Below are 23,552 nucleotides of genomic sequence, written 5' to 3' on the forward strand. Positions count from 1 at the left end.
CTTAGAACCTACATAAATAAATTCTAAAAATGTTTAAAAAAAGCCCTACATTTATATTCATATTTATTATTATTTATATTTGTTGTAATTATTATAATTAATTTGATTATTTATTAATATGCCAGGCTTCTGCTTCCCACTCCAGTCCAGCAGGTGGCGGTAAAGCACCAAATCATTGCCAAACGGCTCTCTACCTGATACAAGAAGACGAAGAAGAAACATTTCTTCTTCTGCTCTTTGTAATCCGGTATCATCTACCTGCTGTCGGGAGGAAGAGGAAGCAAGACAAGTTGAAATGGAGGTAAATAAACATTCTGAAGTTTATCAAACATCAGAACAGAGAGGCACCGAGCAGGAAGTCTGGAAATGTGATTTGTTTTTGCAGAATGATCTGTTTGTGCAGCCTGTCAGTTAGCATGTCTGCACACCTGTGTAAAGAATCAAAGTCCATCCCATAATAACCGAGCTGAAGGAAACGCTACAAAGCAAACAGTTTATAGTCTGTTGCTGCAGATACAAGTTTACTGTGCAGCTTGTGTTGATTTAAGTGTGTGTGTGTGAGACTTTGACTTTTGACTTTATAATTGTATTTTAAACAAAGTCCAGACACCCTGTAAACCAGTGGCTTAAATAACGTTTAACACGTATAGTTAAATAATAAAAAGAAGGATCAATGACCTTACAGCCAAATGATGAAACTCTTAGAGTGAAAGTACACCATTTACCTCTGAATTTTAGTAGAGTAGTTCTAAGTACAACGTAGTATAAACTGGAAATACTAAAGTAAAGTACAAGTACCTCAAAATTGTACTTCCATCATCTGGATCACAGGAAAACACTCTGTATTGAGTATGACGCGCAGCTGTCAGTTAGCTTGTGCCTGTTTCTGATTGGTCAGCTGTTGCTAACCCCGCCCCTTTCCTGTATCCGAGCTTTTGAATGCAGGACTTTTACTGTAACAGAGTATTCCTACACTCTGGTACTTCTACTTTTACTCAAGTACACGATCTGAGTACTTCTACTTTTACTCAAGTACAAGACCTGAGTACTTCTACTTGTACTCAAGTACAAGATCTGAGTACTTTTACAAGTACAAGACCTGAGTACTTCTACTTTTACTCAAGTACAAGACCTGAGTACTTCTACTTTTACTCAAGTACAAGACCTGAGTACTTCTACTTTTACTTTAGTACAATATCTGAGTACTTCTGCTTTTACTCTAGTACAAGATCTGTGTACTTCTCCCACCTCTGCTTATATATATTTATATCTGTAATGCCATATATGTAGACTTTTGAATAATATTAAAAAAGCACTATTTTCATTTACTTATTTCATTAAAATATGCTCTATGAAGAGACTGTAGCAGAAACCAATCAGGAGAGAGAAACACAAAACACCACTTAAGATTATTTAGAGTTTTATTGTTGTTGTTATTGTCCTCTGGAGGTAATTCAATGTATGACTAGACAGTCATTAAGGATTCCCTCTAACACCTGTAATACATGACCAACATGAGCATTTACTGAATTCAACATATTTACACACAGAAATGTCATGATTTCTCTCATAGAAAAAGGGATTGATTCCCAATATGTGACATTATAAATGTACATTAAAGGTCACCAATCATGCTATTTTTAAGCATTAGCATAGGTCTCAGATATATAAAAAAATATAAAAAACATGTAACAATATCCATCAGTGAACAGATTATTGACTTACAGCAAAATGATCAAACTCACAGTGAGGACTGAAATAAATAAGTATAAAAATGACACTATACAGATGTTACACTGAGCTTCTTTCTCTCTTTATGCTCAGATTCAGACAGTCATGATTCCTCTGATGAACTCTCCATCTGCATGGCTGCATTGTGGGTTCTTCTCTTATATCTTATTAAAACAATGCAGGCAATGCTGAGGACAAAGACAATCAGAGTTGTTATCACAACGATAAACCAGAGTCTTCTCCAACTCTCTGTTGGTCTCTGAGGTTCGAGCTCTTTAGCAGCTGTGGAAAAGGACAGAATATAACATCAGGAACCATTTTAGTGTTAATATATAACAGGTCTAATCCACGTTAAATAATCTGAGGTTTCTATAAGTGCTGCCTTACGGAGCCTCTATGGATGTGACATTTAAATCTATTTTGACTTCCTGACTTCTACTGAGTTTACTCACCAGTCACATTCAAACAGCATCTCCCATTGTTCCGTCCATAATCAGTGAACACTTTGCAGACATAAAGTCCTGAGTCATTGGTCCTGAGTCTGGAGACATGAAGTGTGATGCGTCCTTCTGTGACGACGTCTTTGTCCCACTGGACTCGTCCTGCAAACTGTGGATCCTGAGTCTCTGGGAATTCAATGCCTTTGTATAGATGAAGCAGGTTGTAGGGCCTGAACGATACTAAATCACAGACGATAGTAATGGAGCTGAGGGAAGTGTCTCTTCTGGTGCTGAAGGTCCACTCCAGGGTGATGTTCTGGTTCTCCTCTGCCTGATAGGAAGCCTGAGTCACATTCACTACAAATATTCCTGTGGAGGAGAGACAGAGGGACTTTTTAAACTGCAGCTATGTTCTTGTGGAGGAGACACAGAGGGACTCTTTAAACTGCAGCTAGGTTCCTGTGGAGGAGACACAGAGGGACTCTTTAAACTGCAGCTATGTTCCTGTGGAGGAGACACAGAGGGACTCTTTAAACTGCAGCTATGTTTCTGTTGAGGAGACACAGAGGGACTCTTTAAACTGCAGCTATGTTTCTGTTGAGGAGACACAGAGGGACTCTTTAAACTGCAGCTATGTTTCTGTTGAGGAGACACAGAGGGACTCTTTAAACTGCAGCTATGTTTCTGTTGAGGAGACACAGAGGGACTCTTTAAACTGCAGCTATGTTTCTGTTGAGGAGACACAGAGGGACTCTTTAAACTGCAGCTATGTTTCTGTTGAGGAGACACAGAGGGACTCTTTAAACTGCAGCTATGTTTACAGAGGAACTAAGCGCCCTCGGAATATTCTGCCCGCCCTCGCCCTCGAGTGCTACCCCCCAGCTGCAAAGGAGACGCCGCAGGCGGTGTGAGAGGAAGCAGAAGAGGGGTAAAACATAAACCACGTGTCTCCCATCAGTTTACGTCTGTGAGGAAGAGAGAGAGAGAGAGACAGAGAAAATGGCTAAAACTTTACAGTTGCCGACTTCGCTAGAGATTTTTTTCGCTAGCAGCAGTGAAGATAGAGCCTCAGAACCTGAAGTCTTCAACTCTTCTGAAGACGAAGAATACAAGGACAACAAGGATCCATTTGGACATGGGTAAGTGTAAATGTTACAGTAATAGTGTGCTTGCAATTTGTGGGGAATACCGCGAAAATGAACAATAGGTTTATTGAACTTTTTTTTTTATCGATAGTCATGAACTTTTTCTTGGGACAAAATAGACTCTCCATTAGCAAACGTTTACTCTGTGTTAACGTGTTTTATGTGTAAACGTTATTTTGGTGTGTAAAAGTGAGATTACATGTGTAGATGATTCAAATAATCAATTTAGACATTTACAGTGGCTATAGACATGTTTTTGCCATCGATTATTTTATCATACTGTTCTGTACAGATGAGACTGTCATAGATGTATTTATATGTGTGCTTGTGATTATTTTACCGTCCTGTACAGATAAGACTTTGTTATCAGATGTGTGTATATGTGTCTGTGATTTTATACTGAATGTAAAGTAACTGGAAATACCTGTGTGTGAGAGAGAGAGAGAGAGAGACTCCTGTCCCACCTCCCAAACTTTCTTTTTATGTGTGCATTGTTATTTGTGCTTGAGCAACATTTTACTTGAACTTTATTTCAATTAAATTAGTAGTAATTATTGTCCTACATTTTAATTTGTTTTACAGAGATGTTCCACAGCTGCCTGGGCCTAGCGGCCCACAGACGGCGTTTATCCAGCAGCAAGAACATCCATCTGTGCCTGCCCCCAGGTCAAGATCTACCGTGGCTCAAGGGCCTTCACCAGAGCCATCACCACCAAGGACCAGAGGACCAGCATCACTACAGCTGCCTCCACCTCCATCTGTGCCTGCCACCAGGTCAAGATACACCTCAGCACAAAGGCTCCACCACAGCCATCACCATCAACCCAGCCAGCAAGGAGGTCTCGTGGAGGTCTCGGGGAGCACACGTACCCCCCACCTACACAGCAGCCCATGCACCATCACCCCCACCTACACAGCAGCCAGACCCACTGTATTGGAAGAGGGACAAAGACCTTGACACTGTCTTTACATTTATAATGAATAGTTGGTTGAAAGTTCTGATGTTCAATATTGTAAATAGTGAAATTTTCCATTTCTTATAGTTATATAAATAGTTGGTTGAAAAAAACATATTTATAATAAATTGTTGGTTGAAAAAAAAAGTTCTAATGCTCATTTTGTATTTGTACACATCACATGAACCTTGGTATGTCATATGAAGTCTTTATTCAGTCCTAATGTATCTCAGTCCCTGCTGTGGTGAAAGTAGAGGGATAAACAACTATTTTACTCCAACTTCTTTTTTCATTTTAGACATGAATTACACATGTATATACAGTGTAATTCATATATTTCACTACTTTTGTGAACCTAAGACTTTGGTAAACCAAATCTAAAACACCAAAATTGGATGACATGAGTGAATTTGTGTTTTCACAAGAGTTTTGAAGATTTCCAAAAATTGGATGTTAAATGTTAAGCTTTAGAGCTACTTATCTCATCACACAGTGCTCTAAGGTGAGTGACTCGCATTTCTAGCAAGACCAGAGACTGTCCTGAACATTTTCATATGTAACACATGGGGTGCCATGTTATAACAAATACATTTAAAAGTTGATTTAAGGAGACATCTAAAAATCGAGAAAATACCCTTAGACTCCAGAGGGTTTTAAAGTCTGATTGCTGCAGTCCCTGTTAACACACTTTTTTTAGGATCACATACCGGTGTCTGCAGTGTCTATAGCCGACTGTAGATGTGTTTATGTGCACTTTGTTTACAGGAACTGCAGCAAAAGCAGTGTTTACAAAAAAGTACAAGTAAGCACAAAAGGAAAGTACAAAATACTTTCCTCACAAAGTTAGGACAGCTACTTGCTGAGTTCAGTAAAGTTGGAACGATATTGGCAGATTCGGATTTCATGGATCAATAACTCATGAACAAAACATTGTTCAGACACAAATTACGTCTCCTAAGTACCGTGGTAAGGTTGACAACGAACTACAATCACATTTTGATCAAAAAAAGCCAATACATGCTGTCCTCCAAACTGGGGACATTACATTGGTCTCTATCTGCGGCCGGAGAAGAAACGAGTGCTCAGGGACCGTCTGCAAAGTGCAACTCCGAAAAAAGAGAATACAATAATATTCAATCACTTCACTATTGTACAGTATATTTCTACCAAACTCACTACACACATCAATAGTGTCCTGTTGGTCATACTACAGCAGAGAGTTTGGAATAATATGGGTTTGAATAATTTTGGTGAATATTTATAATGTAGAATCTCCAATAAATATGGCATCATCTTCAATAACGTTACTAGTGTGCAGTATATTTCTACCAAACTCACTACACACATCAATAGTCTCCTGTTGCTCATACTACAGCAGAGAGTTTGGAAGAATAATGGTTTTGAATAATTGATCCATTCTAAAATGATCTGACAATGATGTGATTAAAACCGACTTTGGCCTCTATATTAGCTGGCATTTTGTATGATTATTTCCCCTACAATTTATCCAAAAGGTAATAGAATGTTACATTAGAGGTAGGGCTGTGCGATTATGGCAAAAATCATAATCACGATTATTTGGGTCAATAATTGATATCACGATTATTAAATACGATTATTCATTGACTTTGAAAAAATCAATTTATTGAACTTTAAAACAAATAAAAATAATTATTTGAACAGTATATTCTTAACTGTTGATTACCCTGAACGTATAATTCAACTGAAAAACCAATACAAAAATAAATGATACATTTAAATAAATAATATCAAAATAATAAATACCAATAAATAAGATCAACAAATATTTTGGAGCGCACTTCCACAAGCTACTAAACATATATAAATATGATAAATACAAATAAATTAGACCAAAATTAATTAGATCAAATATGTTGCACTGTCACAACCTAGCAAAACAAAATAATAGTTTTTTCCGATTATGTTGTTTTCGTAATTGTGGCAGGCCAAAATCGTAATTGCGATTAAAATACGATTAATTGCACAGCCCTAATTAGAGGCATCCTCAACCTGAAGGATACGTCTATACCTCCTGGATCACTACACCATGGGTGTAATCCTACACGGGCACACGAGAGCAGATGGCCAGGCAAGAGCTAAAAAAGGTGAGTAAAACTGATTATTCAAAGTCTTTTCATCCCTTTTAGTATTGTAGGCTTGAGAAAGGAGACTGAACTGTGTCTACAGGCAACTTCCAGCATTATTATAATCATGTATGTAGTTTTTGGAGACATTTGTGTTGTTTTTAACCAATACATTTAGAATATAAGCTTCCCTTTTTTTCTTGTTCCTGTTGAGAAAAATAAATAATGAATACTGTGTAAATTAAATGATTGTTTTGCACCTGCATATTATAGAAAATAACACTTATGTTTACATATTCCCTAATTTTTTCAGGTCACATTTGATCTATATGATGGAGCCATTGGATTTGTCAATATAAGAAATGTGCACTGGAAGTTTGTGGTGAGTATACAGCTACTCGTGTAGTAATACTGTAGCTGCTTTTACAGCATGTATGTTTTGCTCAGGGTTTGCACATTTCAAGTTAATCAACTATTACTTTGACAGGGTTCCTGCAGGTTTCGCCTACTCAAATTTAAGACCACTTTGAATAGAATTTAAGACCTATTTCACGGCAAGAGAGTATGAAGGAAAATTGCTATGAAAGAAGAAATACGTCCCATAATTACTTACAAAGTAAATGTAAAGGCATAACAGTACAGAACTGTGTTAGCGTGTTAGACAAAAAGTGTGTGTGTGTGTGTGTGTGTGTGTGTGTGTGTGTGTGTGTGTGTGTGTGTGTGTGTGTGTGTGTGTGTGTGTGTGTGTGTGTGTGTGTGTGTGTGTGTGTGTGTGTGTGTGTGTGTGTGTGTGTGTGTGTGTGTGTGTGTGTGTGTGTGTGTGTGTGTGTGCAATTAATCGTATTTTAATCGCAATTACGATTTTGGCCTGCCACAATTACGAAATTATTTTGCTTTGCTAGGTTGTAACAGTGCACTACAACATATTTGATCTAATTAATTTTAGTCTAATTTTTATTTATCATATTTATATATGTTTAGTAGCTTGGGGAAGTGTGCTCCAAAATATTTGTTGATCTTGTTTATTGGTATTTATTATTTTGATATTATTTATTTAAATGTATAATTTATTTTTGTATTGGTTTTGCAGTTGAATTATACGTTCAGGGTAATCAACAGTTAAAAAGATACTGTTCAAATTATTATTTGTTTTAAAGTTCAATAAATGGATGTTTTCAAAGTCAATGAATAATCGTATTTAATAATCTTGATATCAATTATTGACCAAAATAATCGTGATTATGATTTTTGCCATAATCGAGGTGTGTGTGTGTGTGTGTGTGTGTGTGTGTGTGTGTGTGTGTGTGTGTGTGTGTGTGTGTGTGTGTGTGTGTGTGTGTGTGTGTGTGTGTGTGTGTGTGTGTGTGTGTGTGTGTGTGTGTGTGTGTGTGTGTGTGTGTTGTGTGTGTGTGTGTGTGTGAAGATGTATATGTAAAATGCATCCAACTACATATACATTGCTATTAAAAAATATTGTAATACATTACTCATATACTGTGACAGAGTTAAGACTAAAATGTGTATCTCATGCAGCCCCATTTTGTAAATGCATCTTTGCCTCAGGATTGATTTAAAAATGCTTCTTTTAGTTTTAATGTCTTCATGTTCTTCATCTATATCATAGGGAAACAATATAAAATGTAGTCCAAAATAAGTACTCATTCAACCATTTCTTATTGGTGGTCGCTACTGCTCCACTAAAGATTTGAGTCTTCTGACCCCAAATTGTGCAACTTTCTTTCATCTGATCTGACATCTTTAATTATTTCAATACCCATTTAAAATGGGTAGTTATTATTTTAGTATTACTTTTAATAGCTTTTTTAACAGTTGAAGTGATTTTAATAATGTGAATCTATTAGTTAACTGTGGTTTTCATTTTTGAAGAAAAGCTGATACATTATTGTTGCTGCTGACATATTGAAAAAGGTTTGGTTTAATTATACGGTATGCTACTTTTTAAAACAGTACCTCCATGCCCTTTCAAACCACATTTATGTGGTTGATCCTCTGCAAGGGTCAAATGAAGTTGAGGACTCCAGAAAGGCTGGTTACACATTTGGGTAATATAAAATATATTACAGGAGGAAATACATTGGTTAAACGCACATTTGATAAAGGCAAAGAGTAAGCGCAAATTAATTTTTTTTTCCTATTGTTCTATAGAGAGTATTTCAAGATGCGCCGGAACAGACTGGGAAAAGAGGACTGGGTTAACATTAAATGGCAGCCAGGAAAGATAACCCACACCTTCCTTAATTTATATATAACATACTGTATATACAATGTGTAACATATATATGTATATATCAATGTGTGTGATGTCTAGTTTATTGATGATTAAAAGACTGTTCTACTTTTGATGAATCTTGCTTTGATGTAGGTGATACCATGTATATATTCAGTCTGTAAGTTAATTAATGACAGAACAATAAAACAGTGTTATGGTTTATGAATAAATAGGAGATCTTCTTTTGAGTTAAATTTCAATCGCTTCTGGTTAAAATTAAGGGGTCTCCTGTTTGACAGTAACTTATACTTACCAATACACTTTATTTTAAAATAACATAACCATCATTAAAATACGTTTTCAAATACACTTTTGTAGTGTAGCAAGTTAGAGACCATTAATGTCTGAGGTGAGTTTGGTAGCACTCCACTGTATAATAGTGAAGATATTGAAGATGATGCCATATTTATTGAAGATTTTCCATTATAAATATTCACCAAAATTATTCAAAAGCACATTCTTCCAAACTCTCTGCTGTAGTATGACCACCAGGAGACTATTGATCTGTGTAGTGAGTTTGGTAGAAATATACTGTATAATAGTAGTTATTGAAGATGATGCCATATTTATTGAAGATTTTTACAAATATTCACCAAAATTATTCAAAACCATATTCTTCCAAACTCTCTGCTGTAGTATGACCACCAGGACACTATTGATGTGTGTAGTGAGTTTGGTAGAAATATACTGCACACTAGTAACGTTATTGAAGATGATGCCATATTTATTAATGATTTTACATTATAAATATTCACCAAAATTATTCAAAAGCATATTCTTCCAAACTCTCTGCTGTAGTATGACCACCAGGAGACTATTGATGTGTGTAGTGAGTTTGGTAGAAATATACTGTACACTAGTAACGTTATTGAAGATGATGCCATATTTATTAATGATTTTACATTATAAATATTCACCAAAATTATTCAAAAGCATATTCTTCCAAACTCTCTGCTGTAGTATGACCACCAGGAGACTATTGATGTGTGTAGTGAGTTTGGTAGAAATATACTGTATAATAGTAGTTATTGAAGATGATGCCATATTTATTGAAGATTTTTACAAATATTCACCAAAGTTATTCAAAAGCATATTCTTCCAAACTCTCTGCTGTAGTATGACCACCAGGAGACTATTGATGTGTGTAGTGAGTTTGGTAGAAATATACTGTACACTATGTCTTTGTGCCCTGAGTTTGGTAGAAATATACTGCACACTAGTAACGTTATTGAAGATGATGCCATATTTATTGAAGATCTTTACAAATATTCACCAAAATTATTCAAAAGCATATTCTTCCAAACTCTCTGCTGTAGTATGACCACCAGGAGACTATTGATGTGTGTAGTGAGTTTGGTAGAAATATACTGTATAATAGTAACGTTATTGAAGATGATGCCATATTTATTGAATATTTTACATTACAAATAGTCACCAAAATTATTCAAAAGCATATTCTTCCAAACTCTCTGCTGTAGTATGACCACCAGGAGACTATTGATGTGTGTAGTGAGTTTGGTAGAAATATACTGTACACTAGTAACGTTATTGAAGATGATGCCATATTTATTAATGATTTTACATTATAAATATTCACCAAAATTATTCAAAAGCATATTCTTCCAAACTCTCTGCTGTAGTATGACCAACAGGAGACTATTGATGTGTGTAGTGAGTTTGGTAGAAATATACTGTACACTAGTAACGTTATTGAAGATGATGCCATATTTATTAATGATTTTACATTATAAATATTCACCAAAATTATTCAAAAGCATATTCTTCCAAACTCTCTGCTGTAGTATGACCAACAGGAGACTATTGATGTGTGTAGTGAGTTTGGTAGAAATATACTGTACACTATGTCTTTGTGCCCTGAGTTTGGTAGAAATATACTGCACACTAGTAATGTTATTGAAGATGATGCCATATTTATTGAAGATCTTTACAAATATTCACCAAAATTATTCAAAAGCATATTCTTCCAAACTCTCTGCTGTAGTATGACCACCAGGAGACTATTGATGTGTGTAGTGAGTTTGGTAGAAATATACTGTACACTAGTAACGTTATTGAAGATGATGCCATATTTATTAATGATTTTACATTATAAATATTCACCAAAATTATTCAAAAGCATATTCTTCCAAACTCTCTGCTGTAGTATGACCACCAGGAGACTATTGATGTGTGTAGTGAGTTTGGTAGAAATATACTGTATAATAGTAACGTTATTGAAGATGATGCCATATTTATTGAATATTTTACATTACAAATATTCACCAAAATTATTCAAAAGCATATTCTTCCAAACTCTCTACTGTAGTATGACCACCAGGAGACTATTGATGTGTGTAGTGAGTTTGGTAGAAATATACTGTATAATAGTAGTTATTGAAGATGATGCCATATTTATTGAAGATTTTTACAAATATTCACCAAAGTTATTCAAAAGCATATTCTTCCAAACTCTCTGCTGTAGTATGACCACCAGGAGACTATTGATGTGTGTAGTGAGTTTGGTAGAAATATACTGTACACTAGTAACGTTATTGAAGATGATGCCATATTTATTAATGATTTTACATTACAAATATTCACCAAAATTATTCAAAAGCACATTATTCCAAACTCTCTGCTGTAGTATGACCACCAGGAGACTATTGATGTGTGTAGTGAGTTTGGTAGAAATATACTGTACACTAGTAACGTTATTGAAGATGATGCCATATTTATTAATGATTTTACATTACAAATATTCACCAAAATTATTCAAAAGCACATTCTTCCAAACTCTCTGCTGTAGTATGACCAACAGGAGACTATTGATGTGTGTAGTGAGTTTGGTAGAAATGTACTGTACACTAGTAACGTTATTGAAGATGATGCCATATTTATTAATGATTTTACATTACAAATATTCACCAAAATTATTCAAAAGCACATTCTTCCAAACTCTCTGCTGTAGTATGACCACCAGGAGACTATTGATGTGTTTAGTGAGTTTGGTAGAAATATACTGTATAATAGTAACGTTATTGAATATTATTGTATTCTCTTTTTTCGGAGTTGCACTTTGCAGACGGTCCCTGAGCAGTGTGAGCACTCGTTTCTTCTCCGGCTGCGGAAAGAGACCAATTTAATGTGTCCAGCTCGGAGGACGGCGCATATTGGCTTTTTTTTATCAACATGTGATTGTAGTTCGTTGTCAACCTTACCACGGTACTTAGGAGACGTAATTTGTGTCTGAATAACGTTTTGTTCATGAGTTATTGATCCATGAATTCCGAATCTGCCAATATCGTTCTGAACTTTCCTGCTAACGGCTGCACGGGGAGTGTCTCGGGGAGGATTTAAAGCCTTCACCCATGACTCTGAAATATCTTCCGCTCACGAAGCACACATACAAGTCTGTATTAAAGTAGCTATACCATAAGGGTTTTTTAATTACTTCAGTTACAGCTTCTTAAATGTGAAGATTTAAAATAGTTTTTTTGTTGTTGCAATGACTACCTTAACCCCTTAAGTACATTTTCCTAATCGTACTTAAATACATTTGCTTAAGGAAAATTCTCGATGCAGTACTTCTACTTGAAATTGATTATTTATTTTGTTTTACAGTGTAGTATTAGTGCTTTTAATCAAATAAAGAATCTGAATACTTTTCCACCATCGTTTACATTACTGATGAAGATAACATAGATTACTACAATTTCATGTATCTTTAAAGATGATTATCGCTTGCTTTCATCACTACAGAAACACATTGTTGATCTTACCAGCAGCAAGGGATGACAAATGCCAAAGGACGACGAAGATGAAGCGTAACTTTACAGGCGAGGGTGAAACACTAGAACAGCCCATCACAGCCCATAATAATGTGTGTACTAATCCTGCAGACAGACACTGGCAGAGCTTTTTAAACACAGACCAGGAAAAAGACCTCCCTCATTGAAAAAAATGAGGGAGTTTCCCATCTACGCCATGGCAACGCCCCACTGTGTTGCGCCAACTCCATAGTAAGGAAAGTAGCTATTGGCTGTCCGAAATGGCGCTGGTTTCAAGGTCGTAGCTGACTTTTGTGAAATTGAATACAGTGTGACATGATGACCTACGTGGATGTTTAGCTTGTCACAGAGGCACACACACAGTGGACGAGGTGATTAAGTGACTGTGTGAGTCAAAGCAAAGCAAAGGCAGTTATTTATTATAGTTTGACAGTGACAGTGAAGAAACATTTACATTTTACATTTAAATCCCGCTCATGCGCAATTCATTTGCAGTCTCGACGCGGGAGAGTGTGGCTGTCTCCTCTGCTCTGACTGCAGCTGAGCTGCTGCGGGAGGCAACTGTAAGTCTGAGCGCCTGTGAGTACTATGGGAGGGCAGAGGGGCTCACGGCAGCACCCGCGGCTCGTTAACTGCTGAACAATATGTGAGTCTCCAAACACCAGAAAAGTCCCTAATAACACCATTACAAGTCGTTAAATTAGTCGTTAGTCGCTTTTGACAAAAATAAGTAGCCGGAGGGTTTGGAAAGCCGCCGAATTTAACGAGAAAGTCGCCAAGTTGGCAACACTGCCCACTTCGGAACGAATGGTTAAACACGGTTTTATCATTTCTCCCACACATTTAGCCGATGTCCCGCATTTGATTGACAGTCGCCCGTCTTAAACAAGGTTTTTATACAAAGTTGTGTAGAAAACGACCAGGCGAGGGTGAAACACTGTAGAAAAGCCCATCACAGTCCATAATAATGTGTGTAATAATCCTGCAGTCGGACAGAAAACAAACCACAGACTTTTCCTGGCAGAGCCTTTTAAATGAAGACCAGGAAAAAGCATGCGATAAAGACCTCCCTCATGACAAATGTTTTAAACACATCCGGGTATTTCACGTCATGGCAACGCCCCACTTCAGTTAAAACGGTTAAAACTTCAGCATTTGATTCGTCCTTTTGTCAGGTCTTGTCTTTTAACTGCAAACTATAGCTATGGATACAAATAAAAAACCTTAATCTGAAATAACTTTAAAAAAACTTCTCATTTATTTTCTGTGATTTTTGGTTAGTTTTATTTTCTGTTAGTTTTAAATGTGTCCTGTTTGTGTGTGAAAGAGAAAAGGTGCTTTATAAGTAACGCTTTTATATTATATTATTGTGACAGTTTTATTGAATCTACATTGTGTTCCTGTTTTATGAGCAGTATAGCCAATACAAAAATAAAACACCATCTGTTATGCTAGGATTTATGTTTTTACAGCACTTCCGAAAACTTGAACTTACAATATTTAACTCAGATAGACAAGCCCTGCAACAAAAGGACAGCAAACCCAACAACATCTCCTCTGTTATTGGCAGTCTTGTTCAAACGGCTGAAGGAGCTTATCTTTAAAGTACAATTATATTAAATGGCACTTTACAAGCAGTATACAGATCTGTGTGTTGACCACATTCAATCTTTTTTTATATCGCTTTCAAAGTGAATTCGTGGTCTATTTTTGGAGAGGACAATGGGCATTATATCTTACGTTTTTATTGCACATTCTTACTTTAACTTCTTATATTTATCTATTTTATTCTATTTTATTTGATATTTTGTTGTACATTCCTACTTTTATTTCTCACGTTTATATCCATTTTTATTTTATCTTTTTATTGGACATTTTACTTTAACTTCCTATGCTTCTTGTTTTTTTAATTTAATTTAATTTAATTTAATATCTTCTATTTTATGTCATTATCATAAGGCGCAACTGTCACGAAACCCAATTTCCCCCCGTGATAAATAAATAAATAATTCTGATTTAATACATGACATTAATAACTTATAATGTATGTTGTATACGTGTTTTATAAGTTTATTTGTTTATAGTGTCGTGGTAAATGGGGCAGCTATAGCTGACATTGCTAATTTCCAGATGTTGTCCCCGGCCAGATGATAAAAGACACCTTTTTAAAATCACAATACATCAACAGCATTAGTTATAAAGAAAGGATGAAAGACAAGTAGGCGAAAGGAATAAAAAGGAACAATCAAATGCAAACAACACACGTTACTACATACATGTCACATATAGCACATCACAATCACATAACAGAAACCAGGGGAAACATCCATGATCACAACATGTAACACACACACCATATCCAACACAGACGAGTGTGTGCAGGTTCTCAGTGAACCAGTGTGTCCTTTGTTTGTGTCTCTTTTCACTTCAACACCCCACACACACACACACACACACACACACACACACACACACACACACACACACACACACACACAGGCAAATACAGACACTTGTTACGCTGCTAGGACAGTCTTGCACTAATGTACATTTCTCAAAGATATTGAAGGGTTATTTTGATTGTTGTGCTTTTATTTATGTCTAAATGTGTGCATATGTATAAATGTGTCTGTTGATTGTGTGTATATATATATAGGTATATACATATTTTTTAAATATATTTGTATTAGGGATTGTGGGAAACGGTATTTTCGATCTCTCTGTCTGTACACACAAACTGAAAGATTGACATTACAGTTGACTTTGTTTGTTTGTGTCTCTCAGCCCAGACAGAAGCTGATCAACTCTGTGGATGTCTGTGTGGACGAGGCTCTGTGTGGGCTGGTGAGGGCCAGCGGGGGCCTCTCTCTGATGGGGGGGGGCCACAGGGTGCTGCTGCGCTCAGACCTGAACCTCCTGAGAGGGAAAGTGGCTCTGCTGTCGGGAGGGGGGTCCGGACACGAGCCTGCACACGGGGGTAGGAACTCGGAGTGATTATCTCAGATTCATATTTTTTAAATGTAGTTGAATGTCTCTCTCCTGTGAGCAGGTTTTCTGGGTGAAGGCATGCTCTCAGCAGCTGTGGCAGGGGGAGTGTTTGCTTCTCCTCCTCCTGCCAGCATCCTGGCGGCCATTCTGTGTTTGCACAACGCAGGTACGTAAATACACAGTTTTTAATTTTGTTTACTGTTTATAGGGGCAATGAATGTGTAAGTCACTGGGTATAGTGTGTGTGTGTGTGTGTGTGGGTTCATCACTGGGTAATTAAATGAAACGCAGCTACTGACTTTCTACAACACTATCTTATGGTTTTATTTAGAATAAGATATTTGTAGCCACCATTGTATATTTTATTAATTTATTTTAAAAATAATGAAATTAATTAACAATAATAAAAGATATATAAGTATATTTCTCTCTCTCTCCTAAGGTGCCTCGGGCGTCCTCCTCATCGTGAAGAACTACACCGGCGACCGCCTCAACTTCGGATTGGCTGCTGAGCAGGCCCGTAACCATGGCGTTGACGTCGACATGGTGATAGTTGCCGACGACTGCGCCTTCAACCAACCCAGTAAGGCGGGAAGGAGAGGACTGTGTGGAACCATCTTCATACACAAGGTAAACCACAACAACAACAACAACAAGCAACCATGGAAATAATCTTAACCAAAGGTCAATTTAAAATGAGTACATTATCCATCCGGCGAAAATTGGGTTTTCTGCTCCAATTTTAAATAAAATATTAAAAACATATTAAATATATTAATATAAAAAAAAACATTGTATTTTATTAATATAAATTAACCTCATTTATTCCTTGCTGTGTATTTCTTATAACCAATCTTTTGTATTATTATTTCATTTTATTGGGTTATTTGTATTTCATTTTAAATTTGAATTTTAAATGTACATTTTTATCGCAAAAAATAGCTTCCTGATAAACTTCCCATCAAGCAACTGGACCACATATTTCTCTATTTGTTGCTGAAAACGTTGCACCTCATGCTACAAAATGCTTAAAAAACACTCCCATTTTCTCCCAGCTGGCGGGTGCTTTAGCAGAAGAAGGCTGCTCATTGGTCCAGATTGTTTCCAAGGTGACGGAGGCTTTGAAGGGGATCGGTGAGTCTCTTTTGTGTGGTGTGTGTGTGTGTGTGTGTGTGTGGTGTGTGTGTAGTGTGTGTGTGTGTGTGTGTGTGTGTGTGTGTGTGTGTGTGTGTGTGTGTGTGTGTGTGTGTGTGGTGTGTGTGTGTGTGTGTGTGTGTGTGTGTGTGTGTGTGTGTGTGTGTGGTGTGTGTGTGTGTGGTGTGTGTGTGTGTGTGTGTGTGTTTGTTGTGTGTGTGTGTGTCATATTTTGTTTACAAACTTCCTCTTTACTGTTCCTCTTTGGATATAAATCACAAAGTGTGTGTGTGTGTGTTACAGGGACTCTGGGGGTGAGTCTGTCTCCCTGCAGTGTCCCCGGCTGTCTCCCCTCTTTTGACCTGCCGCCGGGAGACATGGAGATTGGGTGGGTGAGGAAAGGGGGAGAGATGGAGGAGGAGAAAAGGTGGAAATGTGAAGAAGAGAGACATTTTAATTGATTTTCTGTATTTTCTTTTGTATTTTTATTATTTAATATTTTACCCATTATCTTTTCAAATATCTTCCCATATTTTGCCTTTATGAAATATTGTGCTCATTGCAGATATAGTCCCTACTTACTGGAAATAAATGTAGTAAATATATTCGTACCAATTGGATTTCTTTCTTCCACTGTAGGTTAATCAACATCTTGAAATAGATTGTAAAACTGTTAGGCGTATTACAAATAATAATAATAGATTACATTTGTATAGCGCCTTTCAAGGGAGCTAAGGCCACTTTACATGGTAAACAAACAAAAGGGGCAAATAATAAAATTAAAAGGTAATAAATAGCAGTAGGAGTGGAAGTAGGGGGACTGTGATAGGTTAGGGGTCAAAGGCCATGGTGAACAGGTGAGCATTAAGTTATAAGAGGTTTTAATTACTGCAAAAGTAGGCTAGTGTTTACTCACAGTTAATGCTCTCTTTGAATGAAATTGCACATAGTTTTTAGTTTTTGGGACGATACCTGAGAAGTAACCTCTGCAGCCTGTTTTCCTGCTGGCTAATGCATCACATACACATTGGAAATTGGGAAATAAAGCGTCAAAACTGCAATAAGAGGGATAAATTGTATTAAACTCTGTTATTTCTAAACGTTGACTGCATTGTTTTTATCTTCAGGGATTCACGGTGAGCCTGGAATCAAGAGATCGAAGGTGAGTCAGCTTACAATAAGAATCTTTTTACCCTTTATCTGTTAATATTCTCACTTATTCGTCTTAATAATTCCTCTTAATCAGGTGGCGTCCGCCGACGAGGTGGTGAAGACCATGATAGATCACATGACCAACACTGACAGCCAATCACATCTGCCGCTCAAGTCAGGTATTTGATTCAAATTAAGCTACAGTGTAGAAAATGGCAATGAAATTCTTCTGATCCGAGCTCCTCCATCAATGCAACATAGTTATATAATAAAATACAAAAATTCAATTAAATAATAGTGCAAAAGTCTATATACACGTAAATAGAATATGATATTTAAAATCAGAATCAGAAACAGGTTTATTACCAGGTAAGTTGACACGTACGAGGAATTTGACTTGATGTCATGGTGCATACATAAAAGTAAAAAATAAAAACACAGATAGAGAACTAGAAAAATATTAAAAATAATACAAAATATAGTAAAATATATGAAAAAAAAATATATATATAACAGTATTTACATAGAAATAAAATATGGAATACAAATCGGAAGTAATAAAACTTTGAATGCATGCTGACATTTATTTTTCACACTCCTTGTTCTTCTTCTTCCACACAGGCGACAGTGTGGTGGTGTGTGTGAACAACCTCGGAGCGTTGTCCTGTCTGGAGATGGCTGTTGTTACCAGAGCAACCATCATCTGTCTGGGTAACCGTGGATACAAGAAGTGCTAAAAAAAAAAGCTGGCTAATTTCCCCGGTTTTAGGACTCATTCCTGCACCACTCTATTCCCTTTGTTGACCTCGTGACCTCTTGTTAATACTAAACATGGATACAGGATGTGTTGAGTAACCACTGTTTCTACGGTTACAGAGAGTCGCGGTCTGGTGGTTGCCAGGGTGATGTCGGGGTCGTTTATGACATCACTGGAGATGGCGGGAGTTTCGCTGAGCGTGATGACGGTCGACCAGGAAACACTGAGACTGTTTGGTGAGCACACACACACACACACACACACACACACACACACACACACACACACACACACACACACACACACACACACACACACACACACACACACACACACACACACACACACACACCATGTATACATTACTTCAGGGGACATGCATGTCCTGGAGACTTATCCTAACCTTAACCATAACCAACACATGCCTAACCATTACCCTAACCCTTACCCTTACCCTAACCAAGTCTTCACCCTAAAATTAATGATTCCCCTCATGGGTACCTCCATTTTGTTCCCATTAGGGAAGCCAGTCCCCACATGTGACTGTGTAAACAGATGTAGGTCCCCACAATGATAGGACACGCACACACACACACACACACACACACACACACACACACACACACACACACACTGGGCAATGATAGTAATACAAGGACACACACACACACACTGAGCTTTCACTAATGACTAGTTTCTATATACTTTTTATTATTATTATTTTTTATTTGCATTTTAAGAACATATACACAAAGCATACATGACAAAATAAACACATCTAGGTACAAAGATTAACCACATAACAGTTGACAAATCCGAAAACAAATGATAAAATAATAGTAATAATAATATTACAAATAAAATAATATATATACTTATTTAATAAAATGAGAAATAGGGACAAATGTCAATCCCAGTTTGTTCAATTCAAAATATCTTTAAACTTCTTAGTTTGTTAAATATTCGGAGATATATATAAGGTTGAATACTTTGCATGGCTGTAAACACTATTCTCTGCCAGTTTTGCATGAAAAACGCCAACTTTTTTATTTAAATCGCCTTTAATTTCATTATTTTGTATATCCAGGCTTTAATCTAACTTGTTTTTGACCTGTACATTTTCTGTTTCTATGTCTGTGAGGTTTATTGTTATTTGTTCGTATACTGTATTTATCCTATAGATGCTAAGACCAGCGCCCCCGCCTGGCCGAACCTCAGCAGTGTGTGTGTGAGCGGACGCAGCTTCATCACAGAAGCTCCAGAGATGAGCCCCCGCCCACAGGACCACACACACTCCGAAGGTGAGGATTCAAGGTTACCTCTGTGGAGGAAATTCTTAAGAGAAACTATTAAATGATTAATGGACAAAGTTTGTCTTTTGTTATATTTAATAAAGTAATAAAGAAAGTCAAAATACGAAATCGATCTCAAATGCAGGAACAGAGCGACTTCATTCTCAGAGGGAAAAATAAGTTTTGCACCCCGAACACAGTTTACAGTCACACTATATATTCATGAAAGAAAACATCCAACTGGTCCTACATCCCATCATTAAACCATAAAAACCCCCTCGTCCTTAACATTTGCATATCCCCCTTTTACTTCCTTTTTACCTCCTGAAATGTAAACCTTTAACATCTGTCTCTGTTAAACACATACACGACTAAAAATACAATTTAACAGAGTAAAAGGCAACCAGAGTATAAGACTATATGTTTTAAATGATTATATGATAATTTGAAACGACAACCTGCAGTGATGACATGGAGTAATTGGATAAATAATGTATTAACTAAGCCTGTCGTTTTTTATTTCCCGCAGGGCCTCTGAGTCCTGTCATGCGTAAAGCGCTGGTTAGAGTTTGTACCACACTGTTGGAGAAGCAGGAGGAACTGAATGCGTTGGACCGTGCTTCCGGGGACGGAGATTGTGGGAACACTCACGCTCAGGCTGCTAAAGGTAGGTTATCTACAGAAGCTTTAATGACAGTCAAGTGTTTAAAATTGCAAGAAAAAGACGTTTAAAATGGTGAACATGCTTTTAGCCATTCAGGAGTGGCTCCAGGATCATGTGGTCCCTGGTTGTCCCGGGCAACTGCTGTCAGTCCTCGCCGGATTGGTCCAGGAGAAAATGGGCGGGTCTTCGGGAGCGGTACGTTTTCTAACATATTCTACAAAAAATTGCTTGACTGACCTATTAAAAGTGTATTCTATAACTTATTTTGTCTAGATTTGAACACATTTTGACATTATGCTGTAACTAAACACTCTACCACACACACACACACACACACACACTCACTCACTCACTCACTCACTCACTCACTCACTCACTCACTCACTCACTCACTCACTCACTCTCACACACTCTCACTCTCACACTCACTCACTCACACACTCTCTTCTTCATGTGTGTGTTACAGTTGTACAGTCTGTTCCTGACTGCAGCGGCAGGTCATGTGACCGAAGGGCAGAGCAACGGTGCAGCCTGGGCTACTGCAATGCATGCTGGGACACAGGCCATGAAGAAGTAATGCCTTGTTTACATGCTGCTGTAACACATCAATAAAGTATTTATTCTAATTATATAATCTGATAATCACCTCTGTGGTACTGAAGACACTATTAAATTATGTCAGAAGTTAGTCAATTATTTATTTTAGTTTTATTTTGGTTATAATTTCTCCCGGAAAACACATTTATTTCTCAGTTTTAAGGATTCTAACCCTCTTAGTATACGTCAAAATAACTTCTTGTCCAAACTAAAACTCACCATGCACTCTAGAAGCTTGTGTTCAATATGTTTGTAATTTAAATCAATGAATAAACACTACCACAATAAAGTTAGTTGATAGGTCAAACAACAACAACAACAACAACAACAACAAAAAGCAAATTGATTAACCATCTGTAACTCTTTTCAGGTACGGTGGTGCTGACGTTGGAGACAGAACGATGGTGAGTTATCGTCTCATTTCTCAACATCTGTTCCACTTTAAAACATATTTTCTGAACATACTATTTATCCGTTCCTCAGCAGCAAGATATTCATTAAAAAGCTTCTTAAATCTCTTTTCCTCCTCCTCTCCAGTTGGATGCTTTGTGTCCTGCTGTGGATGAGCTGATGAAGCTGAAAACAGCTCCACCCGGTGGACAGGTTGCTGTACTGCAGTCTGCTGTGAAGGTAACATAAATAATCTTTTTAATTATAAGACTTCCTTCTCCCAAATCTGTCTGAAGAAATAAATATTTAAAATTCAAGTAGAAACTAATGATTGGGAATTTTGTGGAACATTATATTCATATTTGATCTAACATATTATCAAATATTATATTATTATTATATTATATTATTATACATATTATTATTCTGAAGCTTTATTGTTGGATGTATATATCTTTTGGATTGCAAAACTTCTATTAAAAGCTCATTTTTTATGGACAAGGATGACTTTTTGTTTAACAATATTCTTATTTTGTACATTTTATACACACAAATCTAAGTCAATGAAAGTAAATCCTATTTTTTGTGTATTTTTTTTAGTTCAATCCTTTATAAGGGACCTTTAGTCAATAAAAAATAAGAATGGGACAAACCTCTTTTCCTATTTGTATTTATTATATACTTCAATGCCTTTATGTATTTGTTTATTTCTGCCTTTTTTTGGTATGCTCCCGGTTCTGAAAGCTAGTTTTGAACATATTAATTATTAAATATAATAAATAAAAAGAGAGACTTCCTGCAGTGCCACCAGATTGATTTACAAAATAATTCTAATGCTATTCTAATTACAAGAAATGGGTAATTTGTACTTTCTTAAATCACATGCCTTATATTTTTTCCGTCCCTCTCTCTCTTCTCTAGAAAGCGTCCTTGGGGGCGGAGTCGACCCTTCACCTCACAGCGATGGCGGGTCGGGCGAGCTACATCGCGGCGGAGCGAGTCTCGCTGCCCGACCCTGGGGCCGTCGCCGTGGCAACCATCATGAGAGCCGTGATGGAGACCCTGGAAGAGGAGAAGAAGAAGTAAAACAGCAAACAGTATCAGAGCAGATGATCACTATCACCTGGGTAATACTCGAGTGTGAGAAAATACAGTGATTTGGAGTTCTCTGAAGCACATTTAAAGCAAATCTACATAGCTTTCATACAGTGAATGAACAGGAACTTGAGAAAAAGGTACTTTATAAACAGAACATCTCGCTTAAAGCAGCTAGCAGTGATGTAAGATTAGTACAAAAAACAGTGGTCCTTAACATTTGCTTAACAAGCTTAGAAATACTGCAAATACAATCATGTCTAGCAAGTATTAAATCAATTGTAGTAATAATGGATCTGTATTAATCCTGGATTATTACTTTATCACTTTCACCAGGCTAATACTAGCATTATGTGAGAAAATACTGTGATTTTGAGGCCTCTCAAGCACATTTAAAGCATAGCTTATTACACAGTGAATGAAAGATATATACAAATATTGTATTGTATTGTATTTAAGATTTAGTAAAGGGTAAAAACAAGAGGAAAAACCTTGGTATGATCCTTTAAAATGTGATTAACAAGCTCAGAAATACTGTGTATACAATCAAAGTTTAGTAAGACTTAAATAATAATTGTTATAGTGCATCTTAATTAATATATAGATGACCTTTTTTAACATAAAAGATTTGTATAAGTCAGTCCTTTATCATACCTTGTTACTACCAATAAAATGCAGAGGGATATGTTAACTGTACACCACATATTCCCAATAAAATAGCAGATTATTAAGTGAAGAAATCCTCTCAAAAAAACTTTAAAAAATAACACCAGTTCCTACATTTCCCGAGATGCAACTTGATAATATGTAGTTTGTTGTCTATCTTCATGATAAACGTGTGTAAAATAGTAAAAAAAGTCAAATATTATTACATTTATTATCATGTTTTGTAATCTCTGTTTAGCAAATGCTGTTCATGGAATTTAAATGCACTTTCTTAAAACAACAGTGTTAATTATAATGAATAAAATAACTATTAAACTGTAAATAATAAAAAGTAAATAAACAACTAAGTGTGTGTTTTATGA

General features: G+C 36.5%; 2 protein-coding genes across 2 annotated transcripts; one reads left to right on the plus strand and one right to left on the minus strand.

The window, feature by feature from the left end:
- Window positions 1-228: 228 nt before the first annotated feature.
- On the plus strand, window positions 229-23,533 carry tkfc (triokinase/FMN cyclase). Its single transcript, XM_034150037.1, has 17 exons — window positions 229-301; window positions 15,240-15,432; window positions 15,505-15,609; window positions 15,886-16,073; window positions 16,499-16,577; window positions 16,881-17,012; window positions 17,705-17,739; window positions 17,824-17,908; window positions 18,351-18,440; window positions 18,606-18,722; window positions 19,668-19,787; window positions 20,308-20,445; window positions 20,531-20,637; window positions 20,909-21,015; window positions 21,410-21,443; window positions 21,577-21,669; window positions 22,351-23,533. The coding sequence occupies exons 1-17, from the start codon at window positions 296-298 to the stop codon at window positions 22,513-22,515; spliced, it is 1,794 nt and encodes a 597-aa protein (XP_034005928.1). The 5' UTR covers window positions 229-295; the 3' UTR covers window positions 22,516-23,533.
- LOC117498153 (myelin-oligodendrocyte glycoprotein-like) lies at window positions 1,404-12,554 on the minus strand. The gene is made up of 3 exons (XM_034150251.1): window positions 12,447-12,554; window positions 2,184-2,540; window positions 1,404-2,013 (listed from the first exon to the last, which is right to left on the minus strand). The coding sequence occupies exons 1-3, from the start codon at window positions 12,529-12,531 to the stop codon at window positions 1,835-1,837; spliced, it is 621 nt and encodes a 206-aa protein (XP_034006142.1). The 5' UTR covers window positions 12,532-12,554; the 3' UTR covers window positions 1,404-1,834.
- Window positions 23,534-23,552: the final 19 nt, after the last annotated feature.

Source organism: Trematomus bernacchii, unplaced genomic scaffold (genome assembly GCF_902827165.1).
Source record: "Trematomus bernacchii unplaced genomic scaffold, fTreBer1.1, whole genome shotgun sequence".
NCBI classification, from domain to species: Eukaryota; Metazoa; Chordata; class Actinopteri; order Perciformes; family Nototheniidae; genus Trematomus; species Trematomus bernacchii.

Coding starts and splice junctions, on each gene's coding strand:
- tkfc (XM_034150037.1), top strand. Junction 18,723..19,667: donor GGAAACACTGAGACTGTTTG/GTGAGCACACAC, acceptor TTTATCCTATAG/ATGCTAAGACCAGCGCCCCC. Junction 21,444..21,576: donor ACGTTGGAGACAGAACGATG/GTGAGTTATCGT, acceptor CCTCCTCTCCAG/TTGGATGCTTTGTGTCCTGC.
- LOC117498153 (XM_034150251.1), bottom strand. CDS start 12,531: ATGGGCTGTTCTAGTGTTTCACCCTCGCCTGTAAAGTTACGCTTCATC. Junction 2,541..12,446: donor TTTGTCATCCCTTGCTGCTG/GTAAGATCAACA, acceptor TCTCCTCCACAG/GAATATTTGTAGTGAATGTG. Junction 2,014..2,183: donor ATGCTGTTTGAATGTGACTG/GTGAGTAAACTC, acceptor CCTTTTCCACAG/CTGCTAAAGAGCTCGAACCT.